The sequence below is a fragment of the Fusarium phalaenopsidis genome, assembly GCF_050370095.1.
Source record: "Fusarium phalaenopsidis strain FUZ10S chromosome Unknown contig_32298, whole genome shotgun sequence".
NCBI classification, from domain to species: domain Eukaryota; kingdom Fungi; phylum Ascomycota; class Sordariomycetes; order Hypocreales; family Nectriaceae; genus Fusarium; species Fusarium phalaenopsidis.
The window spans coordinates 163,004-183,399 of NW_028145407.1; the positions used below are offsets into that span (position 1 = coordinate 163,004).

Here is a 20,396-nt window from a genome sequence, read left to right on the forward strand (position 1 = left end):
TGCATTTGGATACTTCCCTGCGATTAATATAATGTTCAAATCAACTCTCGTACCTTTGTAGTGTCGTAACAATGGGGGTGGTGGACTGTCGCCTAGTCCTATATCTCCCATGTCTGTTCCGCCGGGACGTTCTGACAATGGCGAGCTTGCCGTCATTAGAATACCTCGCAAAGCCTATCGCAGGCAACGAATCAACCGCAGCTGATGCGCCATCTTTGTCAACTAAAATATCCCGCGATAGCTGGTTTGGAGGACCGTGTACTTGAGGCCATTGGCTGGCCACAGAGCCCGGTAGGTCGCCCAATGAGCTACATCGTGTCGACTTTTTGTTGAATAGGTTACAAATGTGTCAGTCTGTCGGATAGACATGGTTGCCAAATAGTTTGAGCGGCTGAGAAGTAACAAAGCTCCCATCTTCCCAAAGTACCATATTCGGCCCTTCAAGCCAAGCCACAAGTCATAGACAAGTCGACTTGCCCTCACCGCAGCTCCATATATCGTCCCATATATAAAAAGCGTGCTTTTCCGCGGGAGAGCGATGGCGTGATATAGCACAATCGAAGCACAATCGAAGGCATCGCAACCATATCCCCACCCACACGTCGAGTTAACTGGCTGCCGCTGAGCCGGCGGGTGGAGAAAAAGGGCGGTGGTTAATGCCCCGAAGAGTCTTGGAAGTTGGACTCTGCCTCTGTCAACTCTTTGTTTGTGCCGGTTGAGAAGAGCTTCTAGTTTGTCTTTTGTGTGCTCTTTTACTGTCTGCTTCCAATTGACACCATGTCGATCCCTCCCGTTAAGCGCGTGGCAGTCATAGGCGCTGGCCCTGCGGGCGCCATCGCTGTTGATGCCTTGGCTCAAGAAAAGACATTTGATCTCATCCGAGTATTTGAACGTCGCGAAGGTCCTGGAGGTTGTTGGTAGGCCTTACACTGCTGCCATTGACAATTGGCTTCATCAAACCCTGGTGCAATTGCTGACAATCCCAGGATCGGCGACAAGTCTCAACCCCCAACAATCTCCAACCTGTCTCAATTGGCAGACCGCACCGCAGATGCGCCTCTAACAATCCCCGAGAAGCTTCCGGCCTATGCGCCCAAGTCTAGTCAGCCGCGCTTTGAAGAATCCTCCATTTATCCGTATCTCGAGACCAACGTCGCAAGTGTGACGATGGAGTTTACTCAGGAGCCCATCCCCGAGATCCGCAGTGAGTGGTCGGTTGGGATTCACGGTCCTGATACACCCTTCCGGACTTGGAAGGTTATTCGGGATTACATCGCTGGGCTTTTGCAGCGTAACAATTATGAGGATCTTGTTTCTTACAGCACTACTGTGGAACATGTTGAAAAGGTCGGCGACGAGTGGAAGGTTGTTCTGCGAAAGGAAGGTAACGAGAAGGATTACTGGTGGACTGAATGGTTCGAGGCCGTGGTTGTCGCTAGCGGACATTACTGGGTGCCGTATATCCCCCCGATAGACGGGTTGGATCAGTTTGAGAAATCTCGTCCCGGGAGTGTTTTGCATAGCAAGCACTTTCGGGGACGAGATTACTTCAAGGGAAAAGTGAGTTTCCCTACAGTTTCCCATGAAGTGGAAATAGCTAACAGTCTGGTGAAGCGAGTTGTGACGGTCGGGGCATCTGTCTCGGCGGCGGACATCGCTGTTGATCTTGTTGGCACAGCCAAGTCGCCAGTTCACAGCATCACCATTGGACACACGGTGAATGCCTACTTTGGCGATGGAGCCTTTTCCCACCCCAAGATCAAGAAGCACCCATCTATCTCAAAGGTCACTGGTCGAACAGTACACCTCATTGACGGCACCTCCATCCTAGACGTCGACCACATCATCTTTGGGACAGGTTATAGCTGGACTCTCCCTTTCCTCCCTTCTGTGCCGGTACGCAACAACAGAGTCCCCGGCATCTACCAGCATGTCGTATGGAACCAGGACCCTACTCTTCTCTTTGTCGGCGCTGTAGGTGCTGGTCTCACCTTCAAGATCTTTGAATGGCAAGCTGTCTACGCAGCCCGTCTCCTCGCAGGTCGAGCAACACTCTCTCCCGCAGAAGAAATGCAGCAATGGGAAACCGAACGAATAAAGACACACGGCGACGGACCCAAGTTCTCGGTCGTGTACCCCGACTTTGAGGATTACTTTGACAAGGTGCGCGAGCTGGCCGGCGAGGGTGAGCCAGGGGTTGGACGCAAGCTGCCGCCGTTCAAGAGGGAGTGGTTCCGCGCTTTCAACGAAGGGTCGGATTTGCGCAAGGCTATGTGGGAGAGGTCGAATGCGAAGGCTGAGGCTGAGGGGGCGGAGGAGAATAGAGCTAGACTGTAGATGGAGCATCAGTGGGTGATTGTTTGGGATGAGAAGCATTAGACATAGAGATAGACAAGACACTTTGCTGAAGTATATGCTGCTGCGTAAGATATACTATTTGTCAAGCGTTGGGATCCCTGAGTTGGGAGTCTACCGCTCATTTGGACGTTGCTATCCAGGTCATGGGCAGTGTTGGGTATGCCGGGCCATAGAGGAGGTTTCATGGCCTCAAACTGGCCAAGAAAACCATCGTGCCCCCTTTTCCGTTACTGATGATAAGGAACCTGGTTCAGGTAGTATCCTGGTTAGTAGGTCCTTCTCACATGCTCGTGAGAGCGCAGTATGACGTTCACAATGTCGACAATAGGGGTTACAGCTAGAAGAAGCTCATATTCGAGGTTTCATGGCACCCGAGGCATCCGGCCTGCCTGTTCCAAAAAATCCTGTCCCTGAAGCATGGGGAATACAGATGCATATCTATACTAATAAATACGTTGAGGTTCAAATATGACTTGTAAGATATTGTCGCTGGGGCCTTATCCAACCCCTGTCAAAATGGAGGGTTGTGGGAGAAGAAGAGGAAGCAAATGGAAACAAGTCACTGTTCGAACGTTAGAAAGAACAGGCGCAACCCAATAACACGAGTTGGCTAATGGCAAGTGCTTAAGGTTGGGCAGCCATCTGTAGTTGAGGTGGCGGGACTTGACTGCTTTGCCGTGAGTTTGATGAGACTTCTCACCGCCCGGAAATGTCACCGTCGTAATCCGGGAAGTGGCATGACTTGCTAGCTTCCTGAAAGGTTGCGGCGTGCCACCCCAGAGATGGCATCTGCCGGGGAGGACAAGATGCCGCTCCCAAGGTTGAGCACAGATGAAAGAGAAGGCATCAACTCGTCCAGAAAGAAGAGATGGTCCCCTCTTTTATCCACCTACTCATATCAAGCACTTCCCCAGACTCAACTACGCTCTGCATACCGGGTGGACCAACAATCCCGGTAGATGGCCTCGTCTAAGTTTCCGTTTGTAATAGCTTGATCCGGGGAACTGTCTCAAATTCCTGGGGTAAAGAAAAAAAAGCCACTGGGAGAACAACAGATGTCGATCTGGGAATTTGGAGCATTCTGAGTGGGTGGGAGATGCGGATTGTGATGCATATCCCGGTGTGGCACCCCGCATTCTGAAGACACATCGGCACTGCACCTGTCGTCCTATGGGGCGTAGGGGATTCAGGCGCCTGACCTTGTTATTATTCATGACGGAAAAAGGGGAGAGAACTCGGACCCCGTTGTTGGTGCTTGTCTTTTTGCGGATGTCAATGTCCAAGGATAAGGGATAACAACGGGCGCTCGCAATGCCATGCTCGGCTTTCGGAATGACTCGCAGCACAGCAAATCTAGAATCCTCTTCTTTTCCTCTAAAATACTTCTTATCTTTCATCCCGCGCGGACCAGGCGTTGTTGCTTGGCTGTGGAGTGCGCTCCACCAGAGTCCACTTCTCACCATGACGGATCTGACTCCCGAGAGGCCTGCCTTGGCGCGTAGTGGACCAGACAACGGGTTTCCCCTTGTCCATGGGGGAGGTTATCTCGATCTGAATTATATATCTTGTTGACAGGATCCTCAGCAAGTGCCTTTGTTGTCACCAGGCTCAACATTGTGGCAATCAATGGAGGCATCGGGTTTGCAACATCTCAGGCGCATGACTAGCCTCCCTCTTCTACCCAATTGCCGAGATGACCGAGCCTACCAGCTTCTTTCTTTTACCGTAGTTCCAAGGCTCCTTATCAGTTTAGCTTCGCGCAGTGGCTGAGATAATGATGCATTTCCCCGCGTTTTCCCTCCCCCCCATTATCTCGTCGGAGATAGGCTGCCACGCACCAACCAGAAAACACACCCTGGCCCCCCTGTCCGATCCCATAAGAACGAGCCAGACCCGTCTCGTCTCGTGATGATTTCGCTCCGTCATTGTTCATGATCGGGATGCTGCCGGCCACGACGACTTGATACTGCCGATATACGAGATTCGAAAGACGGCCATCATGCAGACAAAGACGTCTACGACAAAGAGCGGCTGCAAGCGCACCTCGGCCAGGCCAAAGAATGGGCCTAATCCTCGGTCGCGGTCGGGCTGTGCCACCTGCAAGGCCAAACATGTAGGGCTCTCTGATGTGGGTATATCGATCGCAAGACTAACATGGCAAGACAAAATGCGACGAGACGAGACCAGAGTGTTTAAGATGTATTCGAAAAGGTGTCAAGTGTGGAGGGTATTGGAAGGAGTTCAAGTGGTCGTTTAAACATCAGCCCGGCGAGATGGACATCAACATCCAGACTGGTCCCTCACCCACACCCTCGCGAAGAGGATCATCCGTTCGAACCGACAAGACGCCTACGACAGCAGTACCCATGACAATACTAGATCCTGCTCCTAGACCTTCGAAACAAGACGACTTGGTGACAGAGGATGCCTCATCCATCCTGGGCGACGCTAGCTGGACAAGCAGTTCCTGCACCGACTCGGAGACGGACCTCTTTACCCAGACAAATCCCATGGTAGACACCAGCGACATGACGGCCATGACTCCAAACGTCGAGATGACCTCTCAGGCCCTCATCCCTCCCGCCGGCCAGTACCTCGAGAGCACACCGCTAACCGTCAGCCTCATCGCCGACACATCGTCGCTCCTCATCAGCAACTGGTTCGAGCAGGTGTGCACGGCATGGTCGGGCTTCGACTCGGAGACCAACCTGAACCGCAAGCTGGCTCTCGAGCTGTGCACGACTTCTCACTCGGTGTTTAGTTCGCTGCAGAGCATGTCGGCGGGCTTCTTGTCGACCCGGTTGCCCAACATGAGGCAGTCTGCTATGTATTTCCTACAGGCGGCGACAGGGTCGGTGCTTTCCGAGGCGAAGGAGGTTAGTTGCCGGACAGTACTCGACACGATTCCCTCTGGACTATTATTTTCGTTATTTTGCTTGGGTACGACTGTCTGCTGGGTGGATGCCAGGCAACTTGGTCTACCCTTCTTCCGAGAAGCAAAAATGATTCTAAAACGCCTCAACCGTCGTCTTTCAACATATTCCGAAAAAGACCTGGAGTTGCTCTCCTTCTTCAACAGGAGTTTTGCATACTGCGAGATGCTCCTCGCCGCTGTCGAGGATGAGACCGATGCAGTTGTTGAATCAGATAGTACTATCATTGGACCCCGGACTGACCCAAACATGCAATTAGCTGAGCGATATATCGACAATTCACCTCATCCGTGGACGGGCATCTCGCCACTTGCTGCTCAGCTTTTTGCTCAGTCGATACGGTTATGCCGGAGTTTCCGTCGGCACCTCAAGCTGCCCAAAGAGACGGAACGGGACTTTCAACGAGCACTGGAGGAGATCCAAGAAGCCCAACGGCTGGAGGAGCGTTTACTGGGATTGGAGTTCTCGGCTGCTGTCTCAGTCACCGAGACCGGAGACTATCGCACACCTGCGCTTCACCTTTCGCAAATCGCAGAGGCTTACCAGCTGGCCGCACTGCTTCAGCTGTACCAGACCTTCCCTGACCTTGTCGCCCTACGGTTACCGCTGGACTCTGCGCATGCAAACAGCAGACACATCCCGTGGGAGGAGTGGATCATCCCCCTCAGCCTGCGACTCGTCAACGTCCTCGAGCAGATCCCGCCCAACTCTGGAACACGTGTCATCCAACCTCTGCTGTACATCACAGCCAGCACCGGTCTCCGCTACGACACCATGACCCTCCTCGACGTTCCAGGCTTCTCATTCGAGACAGCTGCCAGCCCCGTCACCGGCTTCCAGCCAGGTCCCTTTGGCGCCCTTCCCGGCGACCCCATGGAGGCGCTGGGTACGTCGCCGGCTTCGGCACCCCCAGGGAACCTCATCTCCCGCATGTCTCTTGACATCAGCAATGCTCGGCATTTCATCACCGGGAGACTCAACATGCTGGAAAACACTTTACCGCCGAAGCCGGTGGTAATGGCTAGGGAGCTGATCAAGGCCATCTGGGATGCGTACGACAATGAGGCGCCGGGGTCGGCGACGGTGCACTGGGTAGATGTTATGGAGGATAAGAATCTACGGTCAATGTTTGGTTAATTTATGAAGTTTTGAGTGAAATGTAAAAATAGCTGGCGAATTGGTTCTGGTATGGCGATGAGGGCAAAGTATTCATGGCATGGAGTATGAGTATTGTTGAGATTGGTCGGGACACTTTATGGGAGCAATTCTATTTCATTTCATCATGAATCTATATCCTGTAGCCCCAAATTTCCTTTGCATTTCTAATCCATCTTAAACATCCATGTACTTGCGAGCACCAGTATAATAAGCCAAGCCCTCATCAGGCGTGGTGAAGGTAATGGTGGCACCCTTGGGGATGAAGAAGACATCGCCGGGCTTGGCGTCGACCTTTTGGCCCGTGGCGTCCTCGAGGGTGAAGTTGCCCTCGAGGATGATCTTTGTCTCGTCGTACTTGTACGTGTAGGTCAGGGGCGTGCCGTTCTTGAGGCGGAAGAAGCCGGCAGAGATGGGGTTCGTCGCGTCCTTGTCTGATGTGTGGACGTCGCCGAGGAAGGCGTTTTCGTTGGCGAGGAGGGGGACCTCGTACTTGGTCTGGGCTTGAGCGTAGTGCTGGAAGGCGGCCATTTTGAAGGTTGGGGAGATGGTTTGAGGGAGAGGACTTGGAGGATGACTTGGAGAGAATGACTTAGAAGATGATCGAGAGAAGAGGGCTTGTAGAGAAGGTGTTTGTGTCTTGTCTGACTGAAAGGTTGTCTTTGATGAAGAGGAATCATCTCTCCTTCATATACAACTCCCAGCCCTCCTCACCCCCTCTCAGCCTCCGCTTTGATCTCACAAGCTTACTCAGAACGCCGTCTTGATTTTTCTCAATCACGTAAAACGATCCCCTCGCGCGTCGTCCATCTCTTTCAGACAAACGTATCCGGGGCGGGTGTTGACCATCTGCCCCGCCACCCGTGATAGGCTTCTTTTTCCTATCTGGGACAAGTTCCCCGATAACTCGAGATGGCGGGGTAGACATGGCCGCTTTGGGCAATCTGCTGTGTCTCCCGGCACATGATCCCGATCTTTGGAGTGTTTTTTGCCCCAGTGGAAAGTTTGGGGGTTCAATTCAGGGTTTTGGTTGTATTGGATGGCGAAGAGGTGGGTGTTCAAATAGAGGGTGTTCACCACTTGGGGGTTGATAGTATCACAGATAGCCTTTCAACCCTTACAAGACTCACATGGTGGTCCATTGAGTATCAACTCATCTTTTTCTCTATCCACCTCTTCTGGTTTCAATTGCAATTCATCATGGTTCCCTCACTATCCTCCTTCGGTGCTCATGAGGCCATCGTCGTCCTCAGCATCTTGACCGGCATCTCCTTCGTCGCCTACCAAATATTCGGCATCCTCTCAACCCGCAAACCCAAACTCAGCAATGACCTCCCCCAAGTCTCTGCTGGCTGGGAACCCAGCGACTACAAGACTCCCATCCCTGAACCCTATCCCGGCTGGTCCATCGAAAAGACCAAGCCCCTCCCCTATCGGGCATTCCGCTACGGGCCCAAGTACCAGGTCACCATGGGTCTGCGTACCGTGTCCGCAGAGGAGTGGATAGAGCTGGATAGCGACTTTCCAAAGTACCATGCCGACAAGAAGGCTCGTATCGAGGAGCGTGGTGAAAAGTGTGTCGCTACTCACCCCGACGCTTATCCCGCCGCCATCGAGCTCCTCCAGGAACTCACAGAGTACCTCCCCGCTCGATACCCGACCCTATTCGAGAGAACACCTGTTGGAATCAAGAACAAGTGGTCTGGCGAAGACTTCAACATTGTCGAGCGTCCCCTAGCCGAAGACCCCATGGCCATCTGCGCCCGTCTCGTCCAGGACGATCTCGCCCTCATGATTGAGCGTCCCGATGGACAGTACTACCTCATGGCTGGCGCTGTACTCCTCGCGGGCTTCTGGCGCCTTTCGGACAAGTACGGCATGTCTCTCTCCGATATTCACTACTCTGGTGACGTGCCGCATTTCAAGGAGAAGCTCGAGACTGGCATGTGCAAGTTCTTCAAGCGTCTCAAGTGCGAGTCTGTCTACTGCCGCAACAACTACTTCCTCCAAGTTGACGACTCTCTTGCCTGGAGCTGGAGTATTGGCAGTGAAGATGATCCTGTTGTGAGCTGGAGCACAGCGCAAAAGGACAAGGCTATCGAGCACCACATGTTCCGCTCTGAGCGTCAGTCCCTCCGCCGCCTCCCCAAGACAGGTGCCATTGTCTTTACCATCCGCACGTACTTCCATCCCGTCACCGATATTGTAAAGGAAGACTACGTGCCGGGTCGTTTGGCCAGCGCCGTACGCAGCTGGGACGACAAGGTGTCCAACTACAAGGGCAAGGAGAAATATGGTGGTGTACTGCTCGAGTATCTTGACAGGGAGCACGAGAAGCAGTTGGCCAGGGGATTGAACCTCGAGAAGGAGGACGAAGTGAGGAAATACCCGTGGTAAAGGGTGAAGTTTGTGTGGAGAGTGTCTGTAAATATCAAAATAGTGATAGATGTGGCTGTTTACGAGGCATTGAGCGATGCATGATGAATTTTCTAGTTATGTTTAAATACCGCATTCTCGATTGAATATAATTTCATCATTCTTACTGAAAATCTTGCTTGTGCCGTGTATCGGCGACCGGGTTCCGAGAGTCTTGTCCAGTCCTTTTCATTTTTGGGTACTGACATGATGTCGTGATACGAAGGACTAAGGACTTGGAGCGTTTGACACCATGCAAGAGAAGATTATCTTCAAGATCAGGTTCATCATCAGAGTAAATTTCGCTAAGCTACTTATGCTGCACATTCATCACACATCATCAAATCATTCCAAGTTCCATTTCCTCTCCCACCCGGGAAAGAAAGGCATCTCATCCAAAGTGCGCGGCTCCCAATCCTTTGGAATCATACCCTTCTCCATCTGCTCACGCTCCCACTCTTTCAAAGTTGGCTTCGCTACATGCTCTACGTGCCATGTTCCCTTGTACTTCATGAGGTTCTCTTTTCCTTCGTTGAGAACCTTGAGGACGAGGGATGGGATGTAGGGCTCGTCTCGGAATTCGGATAGTGGTGTGAAGAGGGCTTTGAAGTTGAAGACGATGGCGCCGGAGAGGGGTAGTCTGCGGAGGGTTTGCCAGTCTACCCGCAGGTGGAGATCTTCTGGGGTCAGAGATGGGTTCTGTGAGTCTCGGTGGCTAAAGTCGGGGTGGTCAGAGGGGAGAAACAGGGGCTGTCCAATCTCAAGACCCCACGAGCCTCGCTGGATTGGACTGTTGGCGGGCATCTTTGTGAAGAAACTAGACGAGTCAGCCAATGATCACATAGAGTTGGGTTGTGCTTACCGATCCATGCTAAACTCCATCTTCTCCTTATAGTCAGGCACGGGGGCATGAATCTCTGGCAACCCAAGTCCCATCTTTTGGCTCAGCTTCCAGCCAACAGAAGAGCAAATGACACCGGCTCTAAAGGTGTATCGGCCCGTTGCAGGATCCCGAAGCGTGAGGGCGAAATCCTCGGGGACGTGGTTGAGGATAAAATGCAGGGGTTCAATCTTGTCCAGATCCTGCTTGTTTCCTAGGATGTGGTTCACAAAGGTGTTGCCGTGGAGTTCGAATGCCTGGGGGTATCGCGCGCAGAGGAACTGGATGATCATCTCCATGAGCTCCTTGACCGCGAGCTCAGAGCCCGGAAGCGCCTGCAAAACGTCTTTACCATGCTTGGCGTAAAGTTCCTGACGCTGACGGATGCGCTCTGGATAGGTGTTCTCCACTTCCAACCAAAAGTCCGTGTCTAGTTTCTTGAAGGCTATCGAATGTTAGCTTGCTGGTGGGCTTGAGATGGATCCACTGTCACTTACACATTGTTTGGTGGTAAGCCCACCGGAAGGGACGATAAGGCCTCGGCAGTGCAGTTTTGACGTCAAAGGTCTTCAGGGGCGCAGGCAGAGGGACGCCGGATAGCTTTGCGTAGTCGGGAAAGTCACCAAGCTTCTTGATCTCACTGACGCTGAAGCCGGTAAAGTTGTACTTGGCGGGACTGGCAGTGCGATAGTCCTCATCCAGTCTCAAAAGAGGCTTGAAAGAAAGGTCTACATTGTTGGATGAGAAAGAGGAGGAGATCTCTTGGAGAACATGTCGCTGCGAGGGCGGAAACACCTTGGTGTAATCCACCTCAGAGGTCCTCTTCACCGGCTCTGGGGGAGGAGACGACGGCCATCGCGAGTATTGAGTGAGAGCCTTTCGCTTGTGAAGAAGAGTATGGGCAAGGACGCCAAGGCATGCAACAGCGCTAAGACAGAAAGACAGAGCAAGCACCGTCTTGACCGTTACAGGTTGAAGAGTCTCGGAAAAGACAAGCATGATTACCGTTGCCTATTGCTTAATGCAAACGATTCGGAATAGACATTATCGACGTAGTAGCAATCTCGGAACTCCAAGTTGCGGGATTCCTTTTTCTTTATGCGTAACTCTCCCACAAACCCCCCCTCGATTACACGGCAGTGATACCAGCAAGCAAGACACACGTCAAACACGACCGGATCCGGTCACAGTTGGAGAAAACCACCCGCGGGTTAACATTGCCAGTTGGGGACTAGGAAGGGAGAGCAAAAACGCGGGGTACAGGCAAGCTTATCGGATCGGCAGTGATAAAGGACACAGGTACACGGTGGATACGCCACTGGGCGCGGAGAGGGTGTGTACCACTTACAGAAGGTGGATGAGAGAAGGGCGGGCGTGATAACGGCCCGGGTTGGTGATGTGTGAGAGGTCGAGACCGAGAAGGCTGATGATACGAGGCAGGGCGGCTTCGGTTGCAGGCGCGTGACGCAGTTGTCACGGGTAAGCAAGCCTATTTAGTAGGGTTCTCTACGAGCTTTCCAAGAATCTGTTGCAGCTCCCTGTTCTTCTGTTGAGGACTGTTGATTCATTATGTAACTGGATGGGAATGCCGGGTAACCCGTGGGGTCATGTCACAGCAAGATGTCATTGTGCAGTGTTTAAGTGCTGGACGATACCAGAGGAAGAAGGGTAGGAGGAGGTAACAGCGGAATCAAGCAGACGGATACCACGCTATCAGCATGATCATACAACCGAGGTAATGTACTGTTCCTTTCGAGGCCAACCGGATTCTCCCTGTTGATGAAGCTGTGAAGCGCCCTTGATTGGAACCTCGGTTGTCTTGCCATAGTATTTCGGCTCTTATCTCCGAGCTGACGGTCATTGGCTCCCTCTGAGACTCGGATGCTGGTTTCTGCATGGATGTGACTGGTGGAGAGGGCGATACTGATACGGTTCACGGGGAGTTCCTACTGGCCAGGGTATATGCTCATGCCAGCACTTTGAGTTCAAATTGTTGAATTTTCGCAATGGAAAAGCCTAGAGAACACTATTATGTGACTTGCAAGCACAGCGTTATGTCGAGTCCTCAGGTCTTAATGTGTTTAGTGTGTACTTGCTCATGCCGGTGATGCCCAGGTACACCCGCGCAATACCACTCTTGTCAATACTATATACGTTCAAACCTTAGGTAACTATCCAGAACCTACTGCTTAAGCTCATATATAGAAAGCTCAAGCGTTAGAAACTGAAAGAGAAGTTCCCTGGTGGGGTTGCACAGGGTAGGTAGGGTGCCTCAACGGAGCAGCCATTGTGTTTCATCATGGTTGGCAAACTATGTTGATGCCATCCTTACAGAGTCCTTGAATGATGAATGTAAGCATTAGATACTTAGAAATATATCTTAAACGCGCCATAAGCCTAGATACTTTTTTAGCTTTCCATTTTCTTTCACAAATTGTCCCTTCCAGAGTTGTGCCATCAACGGTGGGCACTGAGCGACAGATGATATAAGAGCCCGCATGACTACATACAGCTGAGACAGACACTTTATGGATATGGAGATTCTTCGTATAGAAGTAAACATCAGTAGAATTAACAAGAACTTTCATCAAAAATAGACCTCAAGGGTGAGTTATTTGGCCTGCCTAGGTAGGTAGGTATCTGCTCATCCACCCTGTACCGTTGACGCTGTGGGGCCAAAGTGACAGGGGTTGTTTGGACTGGCGTTTTCCCCAGATTGAGCCACCATGACCAGAATGGACAATGTCTGGAGAATGGTGGTTAAAAACCATCGGTATTCATGAATTCTACCCTGAATACCTACAGGCTCGTATGCCCATTCTCAAATACGGATACGACGTCTGGAATTTTATGGAGAAACAAGGGATAAGAAAAGGGGTCAAAGGGTAAGCGGATCTTTACTTATCCCGGGCCTGCGACGCACGCGTTGCAACACGTGAAACAAAGCCTCTCCACTCGCTCGCTGCAAAGTAGCAACATCATCTCAAGGGCGGCATCTCATCTCGTAACCCACAATCAATCAATCAATCGCTTCGTGCTTTCCAATTCGCTCGTTATAGTCGTTGCTTGCCTTCAAGATGCCTTCTCCCATTGTCGCCGCTACCCTTCAGGCTGCTGCCCTGTCGAGTGCTTCCAATGTGCTGGCCCAACTCATTGAGGCGCGTCAGCAGAACGTGAGTTTGTGTCCATTGTGAATCGCTGCAATTGATTTGAATCGCCATTGATTGCCGTGACCACTATGCCAATCAACTAGCCTACTGGCTAACCCATTCTCATAGCGCCCTGTGACTCTGGATCTCCTACCTCTTCTCCGCTTCGTCACCCTCACATTGATCACCGCCCCTCCCAACTATCACTGGCAGCAGTTCCTGGAGCGCACCTTTCCGGCGTATCCGTCTGGGCGTCCACAGGAGCGTATCGGTGATATCGAGATGACGCCTGCTGAGGATGCGCCCGAGCTCAAAGAGGGCTATGAAGAACGCATGGCTGAGGTTAACCGAGACCGGGAGCCCAAGTTTAGCATGAAGAACACCTTGACAAAGTGGTTCGTCGACTGTATCTCCGCCGGTGCCATCATGAACACGGTGGCTTTCCTCATCATCATGGGTGTTCTCAAGGGTCAGGCTTCATCTCAGATCTGGAGCAACATCAAGACGGTTAGTTCATCTTCCCCTTCATCGCTCACTGCTAATGCCTCTCAGGAAACAATCCCCATCATCGTTGCCGGCTACAAGATCTGGCCGATTGCCTCTATCATCAGCTTCAGTTTCATCCCCGTCCATCGGCGAATCGTGTTTTTGAGCTTCATTGGTCTGCTGTGGGGCATCTACATGAGTCTGGTGGCTTCCAGAGTGTAGAGGTCTAGGAAGACAGGCGCCTGGAGTGGTGGCTGTTATTTGCCACTGGTCATGGCTTGGTTTGGATGTGCCTTGGGATTATGGGCGTTGCATGGCCCTGGAGGATATACAGCGAAAGAAGTTGCTCGGAACTGGCGGTCTGCTGTTTGCTGTTTGCTGTTTGCTGTTTGCTGTTTGCTGTTTGCTGTTTGCTGTCTGCTGTTTTGATTATTTCTGCGTTGGAAAGAGTCTAGTTTACGCCTGGGATACTGGTTTCATTCTATGACATATTCCCCACACCGGAGATGGTGTTGGTCTTTCCATCTCCGTTTAGTCATGTTCTTGAAATTCAAAACATGTCATATCCAGCTTGAATCAACCAGCGGGATATACCTCAAATATTGCATAGTCCAACCCTTGATAATCACGCACTTGAGATCGCCTCGGCAGTGATTCGATTTCTGTGGCCCAGGGTTTCATCCCGCTGCCAGATCTGGTTGCTAGCCCGAGCTATCATGGAGAATGCCAAGGACTATCCCCTGCAGCAAGCAGGCGACTGGCACTATCACACTATAACCCTTAATGCGAAACTCGTATTTAGGCTTTGGACATCGTGTTGTATGGGTCTGTTCAGGGGTTGGACTTCCGATCGACATTGGTTATATAACTGTGAGCCGCTACGCCCGAATCCTCGATGGCTTCATCGCCTTGGAATTCGACGTCAATGACGGTCTTATCGTGAGAATGCGTCTCTTCCAAATCGCATCAGCGCTTCTAGGCGCGCAAGTCGCCTCGTCGACGGCACTTCGTCGCGCCACAGACACAACCGGAACCATCGGCTCCGGTGACTTCATTGTCGAGTTTGCCGATACCGTCAAGTCAGCGTCCGCCTTTTACGATGCTCTCGAGGCGGAAGGAATCGGTGCGAACCCTCGTGCCGAGTTTACTTCTCGCCTCTTCAACGGCGCGTCTTTCCAAGTCTTGAACGCGAGTGACGGAAAGCAGATCCTGCATCAACTTGAGGCGCTGGCACAGGTTAAGGCTGTCTGGCCTGTCCGCCCTGTGCGTTTGAATATGCCAGAGACCAGTGAGGCGCCTGCTTCGAACGATACTACCGAGGATGCCCTACCACGACGCCAAATCACGCCTCGCGATGACGCCAAAGACACCTTTTCGCCCCATGTAATGACCCAAGTCGACAAACTGCAAGCAGAAGGAGTTACTGGAAAGGGAATCCGCGTTGCAATCATCGACAGCGGCATTGATTATACCCATCCGGCTCTTGGAGGATGCTTTGGACTTGGCTGCTTGGTCGAGGCCGGCTGGGACTTCACTGGTGATGATTTCCTGCCTGGGACTATCGAGGCCAAGCCTGACGCGGATCCTATGGATGACTGTCAAGGTCATGGAACTCATGTTGCGGGAACTGTTGCTGCACAGCTTGAGGGCAACAAGTACGGCTTCACCGGAGCTGCTCCTGGAGTCAAGCTGGCGGCGTACCGTGCTTGGGGATGTCGTGCCACGTCTACCAACGAGATTCTCCTGTCAGCTTTCATTCGGGCTTTTGAGGAGGGGGCTGATATCATCTCGTGTTCGGATGGCGAGTGAGTCGTCTTTATACCATCTACATGGATAGTCGTGCTGACTGTGACCAACAGTGCTGGAGGTTGGCCTTCAGATGTCTGGAGTGTTCTAGCCACACGCATCGTAGATGCTGGAGTGCCCGTCGTCATCTCTGCAGGAAACGATGGCGGCCTTGGCCTCTTCTATGCCTCGGCTCCAGCCACGGGCCGTGGAGTGACAGGCGTAGGTGCAGTTACTAACACCATGTTCCCAGCGCTGCTCACTGCCGGCTCGTACGCTGTCGAGTCCAATAAGACGAGCCAAGAGTTTGGATTCTTGCCTGGATTCCCTGAACTTTCTGAAAACGTTACCCTTTCTCTGTGGTCCGCTGCAGATGCTGACAATGCTTGTTCGGCTCTGCCTGATGATACTCCGGATTTGAGCAGGCGAATTGTCCTGCTGGAGAATTTGGATGCTCGGGCGACGGGATGCTACCCACAGGACCAAGGCACCAACGTGGTTGCCAAGGGGGGTCAATACTTGCTCTACTACGCAAAGGATAACCTGTGAGTTCATAATCCAGCGTTGACTTCCAGTGAATATTGACATGTCAAGGACTATGCGAGATGAACTCCACAACTACGCAGAAGGCCTCCAGGGCGTGGGAACAGTTCCTCCTTACGTCGCCCAGCAGTGGCTCTCCCTTTTGAAAGAGGGCAAAACTGTCACGGTCTCTCTCCCTGGGGGGAACGACACCGCTGTACGCCTTGAGCAGCTTGAGAACAATGTGAGTGGAGGCTACATGGGGGATTTGTCTAGCTGGGGCCCAACCTGGGAACTGGCCATGAACCCCCAGATCGCTGCACCTGGAGCGAATATCCTTAGCACGTTCCCGGTGGCCATGGGAGGCTACAGGGTCATGACTGGAACTAGCATGTGTAAGTTCCCGAAGTGTTCACGCTGTGGAGCACACTCTTGTTAACTCATCCAGCTGCACCCCTCGTCGCGGGTATTTACGCTCTGATTGGGGAGGTCCGAGGAACCTTGAAACCAGAGCTCCTGAGACGGCTCATTATGTCAACAGCAAAGCCCCTTGACTGGTTCGATGGCAAGAAAGCAAATCCAGATATGCCAGCCCCGGCGCCACAGCAGGGCGGAGGTATTGCCCAAGCCTTTGACGCAGCGTACACCGCTGTCGAGCTTAGCATTGAGAGCATCTCATTCAACGATACTGACCACTTCGTCGGAAACAAGACCTTCACTGTGAAGAACACAGGGCCCAACGACGTTGCACTTCAGCTCTCTCATCGTAAAGCGCCGACCATGTATACTTTGCAACCAGACTTGTCTCCTTTGATGGCTGCCTCCTTCCCGAACCCGATAGTAGAGGAGTGGGCTGATATCAGCTTCAGTTCTGGGTTCGTACTTGCTGGATCATTCTTGTTCTCCAGCTGACAGATTTATGTAGCAAGATCAATGTCCCTGCTGGTGGCTCTGTCGATGTTACTGTCACTTGTACACCCCCAGAGAATGTCAACGGAACTCTGCTACCTATGTACAGCGGACACATTGCCCTGACAGGACCCAACACTTCCCTCGTACTGCCGTACCTGGGAGTTGCTGGAAGCATGCGCGATACGCCTGTTCTACAAGCTTCCCAAGTCTATCTCGCCAACTACAACAACGAAGCCCCTGCCAACAAGACCTACACCATCCCACGACCGGATCCGGCCAACCCACCGCTCACGGACCGTGGTGATCAGGATACCACACCAAATGTCTACATCAAGCCCACTATCGGAACTGCTGCTCTCCACGTCGATGTCCTGCGCGGTGGTGCAAAGGGAGATGTCATCGGGGCGCTGGCTGGTTGGCCACTTCTCTACTTGCCTCGTTCGGATCAGCGGGCCTATGTCAAGGGACTGCTTGCCAACGGTACTGTGCTGGATGAAGGGGTCTATTCTCTGAGAGTGAGCGCGCTGAGGGTGTTTGGAGACAAGACTGATAAAGACGACTGGGATGTTGTGACTACTGTGCCTTTCAACTTGAAGTATGAATCGTAGGTGGGAATTATGGCTGCGTTAGAGCTGTGTCAGATCTTCGGGACTTAGACCTCAGACTAGCTTTGGGATTAGACCAAGAGGGCTGTTATGAGGAGAGTACATTCAGCACACGAGAGTGAGCTCCCAATCTAGGCACCTCGCCAAGGATAATTAGCCTTGGACTTGAGTTTACAACAGGGCCAAGCCGGGATGCCAAATGCCTAGTCCTCTAGAGCGGCTGGAAATATTTTAATCACAGTCACTGGCCCGTGGCTTCATTCTCTGCTAGTGGCGGTCCTCTTTCCACGGGAAGCGGATGCTGTCTAAAGTGAATCTTTGTAGGATGTAGGCCGTGATGCGATATTACGCGCAGCAGCGAGAACCAGACAAAAGAACCAGCAGAGAGCAGTGATTCTTGACATGTGCTGCCCGCTAAAGATGTATGTAGAACGGTAACGATGGTTGCTTTCTCTTTCGTCGTCATTCGATTGTCAACGCAGCTCACAAAAAGCAGCAATACATATCACAGACAACCTTGCCCAGAAACAAAGGAAAATCCCCGCGCTAGAAACAATGACTTCAACGATTCGAGCCGATCACACCCACTGGGCTTGTCCACTTCCCCTCCAAGGGTGGCCCGGCGTCAAGTGCGACTAGGGAAACGAAATGTCGGCCGAATATTGCAAGAACTGCAAGAAGAAGAGGGCCGTCAAGTCAAAGGCCCTCAATCGGAATGGGGACAAGATTGGGAAGCTGATAGAGATCACCACCACTGGCGAAGAGCTGTGGGGTTATGATTAGGTTCGATGGAGACCAGGCGATGGTTGGGTTAGAAGTACTACCTAAGGCTACGAGGAAGGAAGAGAATGTCTTTGATAACTATAGCTAGGTACTCAGCATAAATATCATCAGTCTTTGTTTCCATACTGTAAACTGCAATGACTTGGTTGCCTGGACACGCCAAAGGGAGTCAACCAGTAGCAGTCACGGCGTGCTTGTGACGGCTAGACCCTCCATCCCTCAACTACACGGTACAGAGTTTCATCAGTGCCAACATTCCCCGGGAAAACAACAAAGGGAAGACCAGGCCACTTTGACTCGGGCTCTTCGCACCTCCACAGCGGCACGCCTGGCGCAGCTTGGCCAACGATAAGAGCGCGCTTCATCCTCAACCCCTTGGTCGCCATGTCTGACGACGTGATACCACCCTTGGCAACAATATACCTAGGCTTCTGATCGAGCTTTTCCAGAAAAGATACCAGGGCTCGGGCAACGGTGGAACCAATGTCAAGACTCTTGGCCTCGTCATCCCCAACGACGAGTTCTCGGCTGGTCATGACAAGCACGTCTTGTCCTCTCTTGATTTTCGCCTCTGCTGTTTTGAGAGCCTCTTGAACTTCTTTCGATGCATCTTCGGGTGACTGAAGGAGTTTATGAACGTCGAGAATAATACTGGTGAGATCTATGCCGGCTAACTTCCTCAGCGATTCAAGCTGTGCGGTCGTCTTTGGCACATAGGAGCCGGCGATGATCAAACCGCCCACATCTCCTGATAGATGCAACTGGCTCGCAGAGATCGGTGGAATTGACGGAATTCCCAGTCGAGCAGAGACGAACGCGGCTCCTGTTCGGAAAAGGAAGCGTTTGCCCGAATCTGAGGCCTTGATTAGGGCACCCACAACGACGTCAATGTCCTCGTCAGCAGCGGCATTGACCACAATGACAGGCTGTGGCCCTTTGACATCTTGAAGGAGTTGAGCCGACACGGCATCAACTCCACCGGTGCGAATCGTATCTAAACTGATAGATGCCACTCTCTCTTTCGGTATCGCTCCTTTTGTCTTTTCTACCACGTAATCTCTGAGGTTGGAGCTCTTGTAGCCAAACGTGGCATCCTTGGCAAAAGGTGTCTGAGCTGCAGGGACCAAGTGATCTCCTTCCTGGACGTAGTGAATGTCGTTTATCGTGTATCGGCCTCCTTGCAAGAAGAACGGGCAAAGAATCCAGGCATCCGCGGCACCGAGAACATGCTCTGCAGCCTCGGCCTCCAACGGAAAGTGACCGCGGAGTGTCGAGTCACTCCTAAGGACGACTTCAAAAGCGGACCCTGTCTCCTTTGAGGCGGCATGCAAGTTTCTACAGATCTCGGTGATCAGGTCTCTGGCTTGTTCGGGATGCAGCGCGCGCGAGTTTGTCAGGATGAAGAAGCCACCACCCTGCTTGGTCTGTTTGAACTCGCTCACAAGCCTTGGCACATCCCAAACAGTTAGGATATTGATATCGTGACATGTTTGCGTGCCGGTAGGGTCATCATCGAGAATGACGAGGATGGGCGTTTTGGGAGACGAGGCAAGCTCTTGTCGGGTCTGGCTCCGGAGGTTGGTGGCTACCACGGGAGGGAGAGCCGCGAGGGTCGCATCTTTGTCAATCATAGTTTGGTCCGTCATTGTGTGATGATCTCAAGTTGTCCTGGCAGGTCTTGTTGTTGATGAGGTGAATGATGTTTGGTGATAATCGCTCAGTGTTTGTTGGATTGCGGGGTTGTTGGTTTGGCCGCATCTACAGCAGACAAATGTATACGAACAATGAAGTATGGAAACAGATAATTCCAACACCAGATTTGAAAAGAAAAAAAAAAGTCACTGGAGGAAAAGAGTTTGGGTGAAGCAGTACTATTTAGGTAGCACTGTGTTGGCTAACGGTATTCAGGACAGGCATTGTTCTACATCTCCATTGAAATGCAGTGACACATGAATGTTGGTGATTCTTATACAAAGTGGTGTAACGTGTCAGTAAAGAGAGAATCTCCCATCCAGATTGTGAATGGGCAGGTGAATAAGCCATTTCTTCCCCACAACGGCGACGCGTGTTTGAGCAGACAAAGCAACCACGGTTTAATCTCTCGTCCGCCTTTCACACCTGTTTGAAAACATCAACTACGACGATTTCAAGTCCCGTCGCTGACTATTGTCTCTGACACCATGTGGTAACGCTTTTGACCTCGAGCCACCGTCAGATGTGACAACACCTGCTTTGGCTACATAAAGTCCTCCCCCCCTCGACATATTTCTACTTCATCGCTTCTCTCGTACATATTCATCGTCTCACCTCAAATATTCTTGCCTGAAGCCGGGTTTAACACCACTTTAAGCCGGAGAACACGATCCTACAGACCCAACGATCCAAGCACAGCGACTCTGGGGCGCCTACGATG

At 52.0% G+C, this 20,396-nt stretch overlaps 8 protein-coding genes across 8 annotated transcripts; 5 read left to right on the forward strand and 3 right to left on the reverse strand.

Annotated features, from left to right (window-relative positions):
- Positions 1-777: 777 nt before the first annotated feature.
- Positions 778-2,337, forward strand: LRP88_06640 (uncharacterized protein; the record flags this gene model as incomplete). The annotated part of the gene is made up of 3 exons (XM_083243178.1): positions 778-917; positions 987-1,560; positions 1,615-2,337. The coding sequence occupies 3 exons, from the start codon at positions 778-780 to the stop codon at positions 2,335-2,337; spliced, it is 1,437 nt and encodes a 478-aa protein (XP_083100402.1).
- Positions 2,338-4,631: 2,294 nt separating this feature from the next.
- Positions 4,632-6,428, forward strand: LRP88_06641 (transcription factor domain-containing protein; the record flags this gene model as incomplete). Its single annotated transcript, XM_083243179.1, has 1 exon — positions 4,632-6,428. The coding sequence occupies one exon, from the start codon at positions 4,632-4,634 to the stop codon at positions 6,426-6,428; it is 1,797 nt and encodes a 598-aa protein (XP_083100403.1).
- A 195-nt stretch (positions 6,429-6,623) lies between these two features.
- On the reverse strand, positions 6,624-6,977 carry LRP88_06642 (RmlC-like cupin domain-containing protein; the record flags this gene model as incomplete). Its single annotated transcript, XM_083243180.1, has 1 exon — positions 6,624-6,977. One exon carries the CDS (start codon positions 6,975-6,977, stop codon positions 6,624-6,626), a length of 354 nt encoding a protein of 117 aa, XP_083100404.1.
- Positions 6,978-7,646: 669 nt separating this feature from the next.
- On the forward strand, positions 7,647-8,843 carry LRP88_06643 (heme-dependent oxidative N-demethylase family protein; the record flags this gene model as incomplete). Its single annotated transcript, XM_083243181.1, has 1 exon — positions 7,647-8,843. One exon carries the CDS (start codon positions 7,647-7,649, stop codon positions 8,841-8,843), a length of 1,197 nt encoding a protein of 398 aa, XP_083100405.1.
- Positions 8,844-9,206: 363 nt separating this feature from the next.
- On the reverse strand, positions 9,207-10,740 carry LRP88_06644 (heme-dependent oxidative N-demethylase family protein; the record flags this gene model as incomplete). Its single annotated transcript, XM_083243182.1, has 3 exons — positions 9,207-9,651; positions 9,724-10,186; positions 10,239-10,740. 3 exons carry the CDS (start codon positions 10,738-10,740, stop codon positions 9,207-9,209), a joined length of 1,410 nt encoding a protein of 469 aa, XP_083100406.1.
- Positions 10,741-12,818: 2,078 nt separating this feature from the next.
- On the forward strand, positions 12,819-13,598 carry LRP88_06645 (Mpv17/PMP22 family protein; the record flags this gene model as incomplete). Its single annotated transcript, XM_083243183.1, has 2 exons — positions 12,819-12,914; positions 13,020-13,598. 2 exons carry the CDS (start codon positions 12,819-12,821, stop codon positions 13,596-13,598), a joined length of 675 nt encoding a protein of 224 aa, XP_083100407.1.
- Positions 13,599-14,159: 561 nt separating this feature from the next.
- On the forward strand, positions 14,160-17,203 carry LRP88_06646 (uncharacterized protein; the record flags this gene model as incomplete). The annotated part of the gene is made up of 5 exons (XM_083243184.1): positions 14,160-15,181; positions 15,236-15,706; positions 15,756-16,078; positions 16,132-16,558; positions 16,609-17,203. 5 exons carry the CDS (start codon positions 14,160-14,162, stop codon positions 17,201-17,203), a joined length of 2,838 nt encoding a protein of 945 aa, XP_083100408.1.
- Positions 17,204-18,186: 983 nt separating this feature from the next.
- On the reverse strand, positions 18,187-19,629 carry LRP88_06647 (uncharacterized protein; the record flags this gene model as incomplete). Its single annotated transcript, XM_083243185.1, has 1 exon — positions 18,187-19,629. The coding sequence occupies one exon, from the start codon at positions 19,627-19,629 to the stop codon at positions 18,187-18,189; it is 1,443 nt and encodes a 480-aa protein (XP_083100409.1).
- Positions 19,630-20,396: the final 767 nt, after the last annotated feature.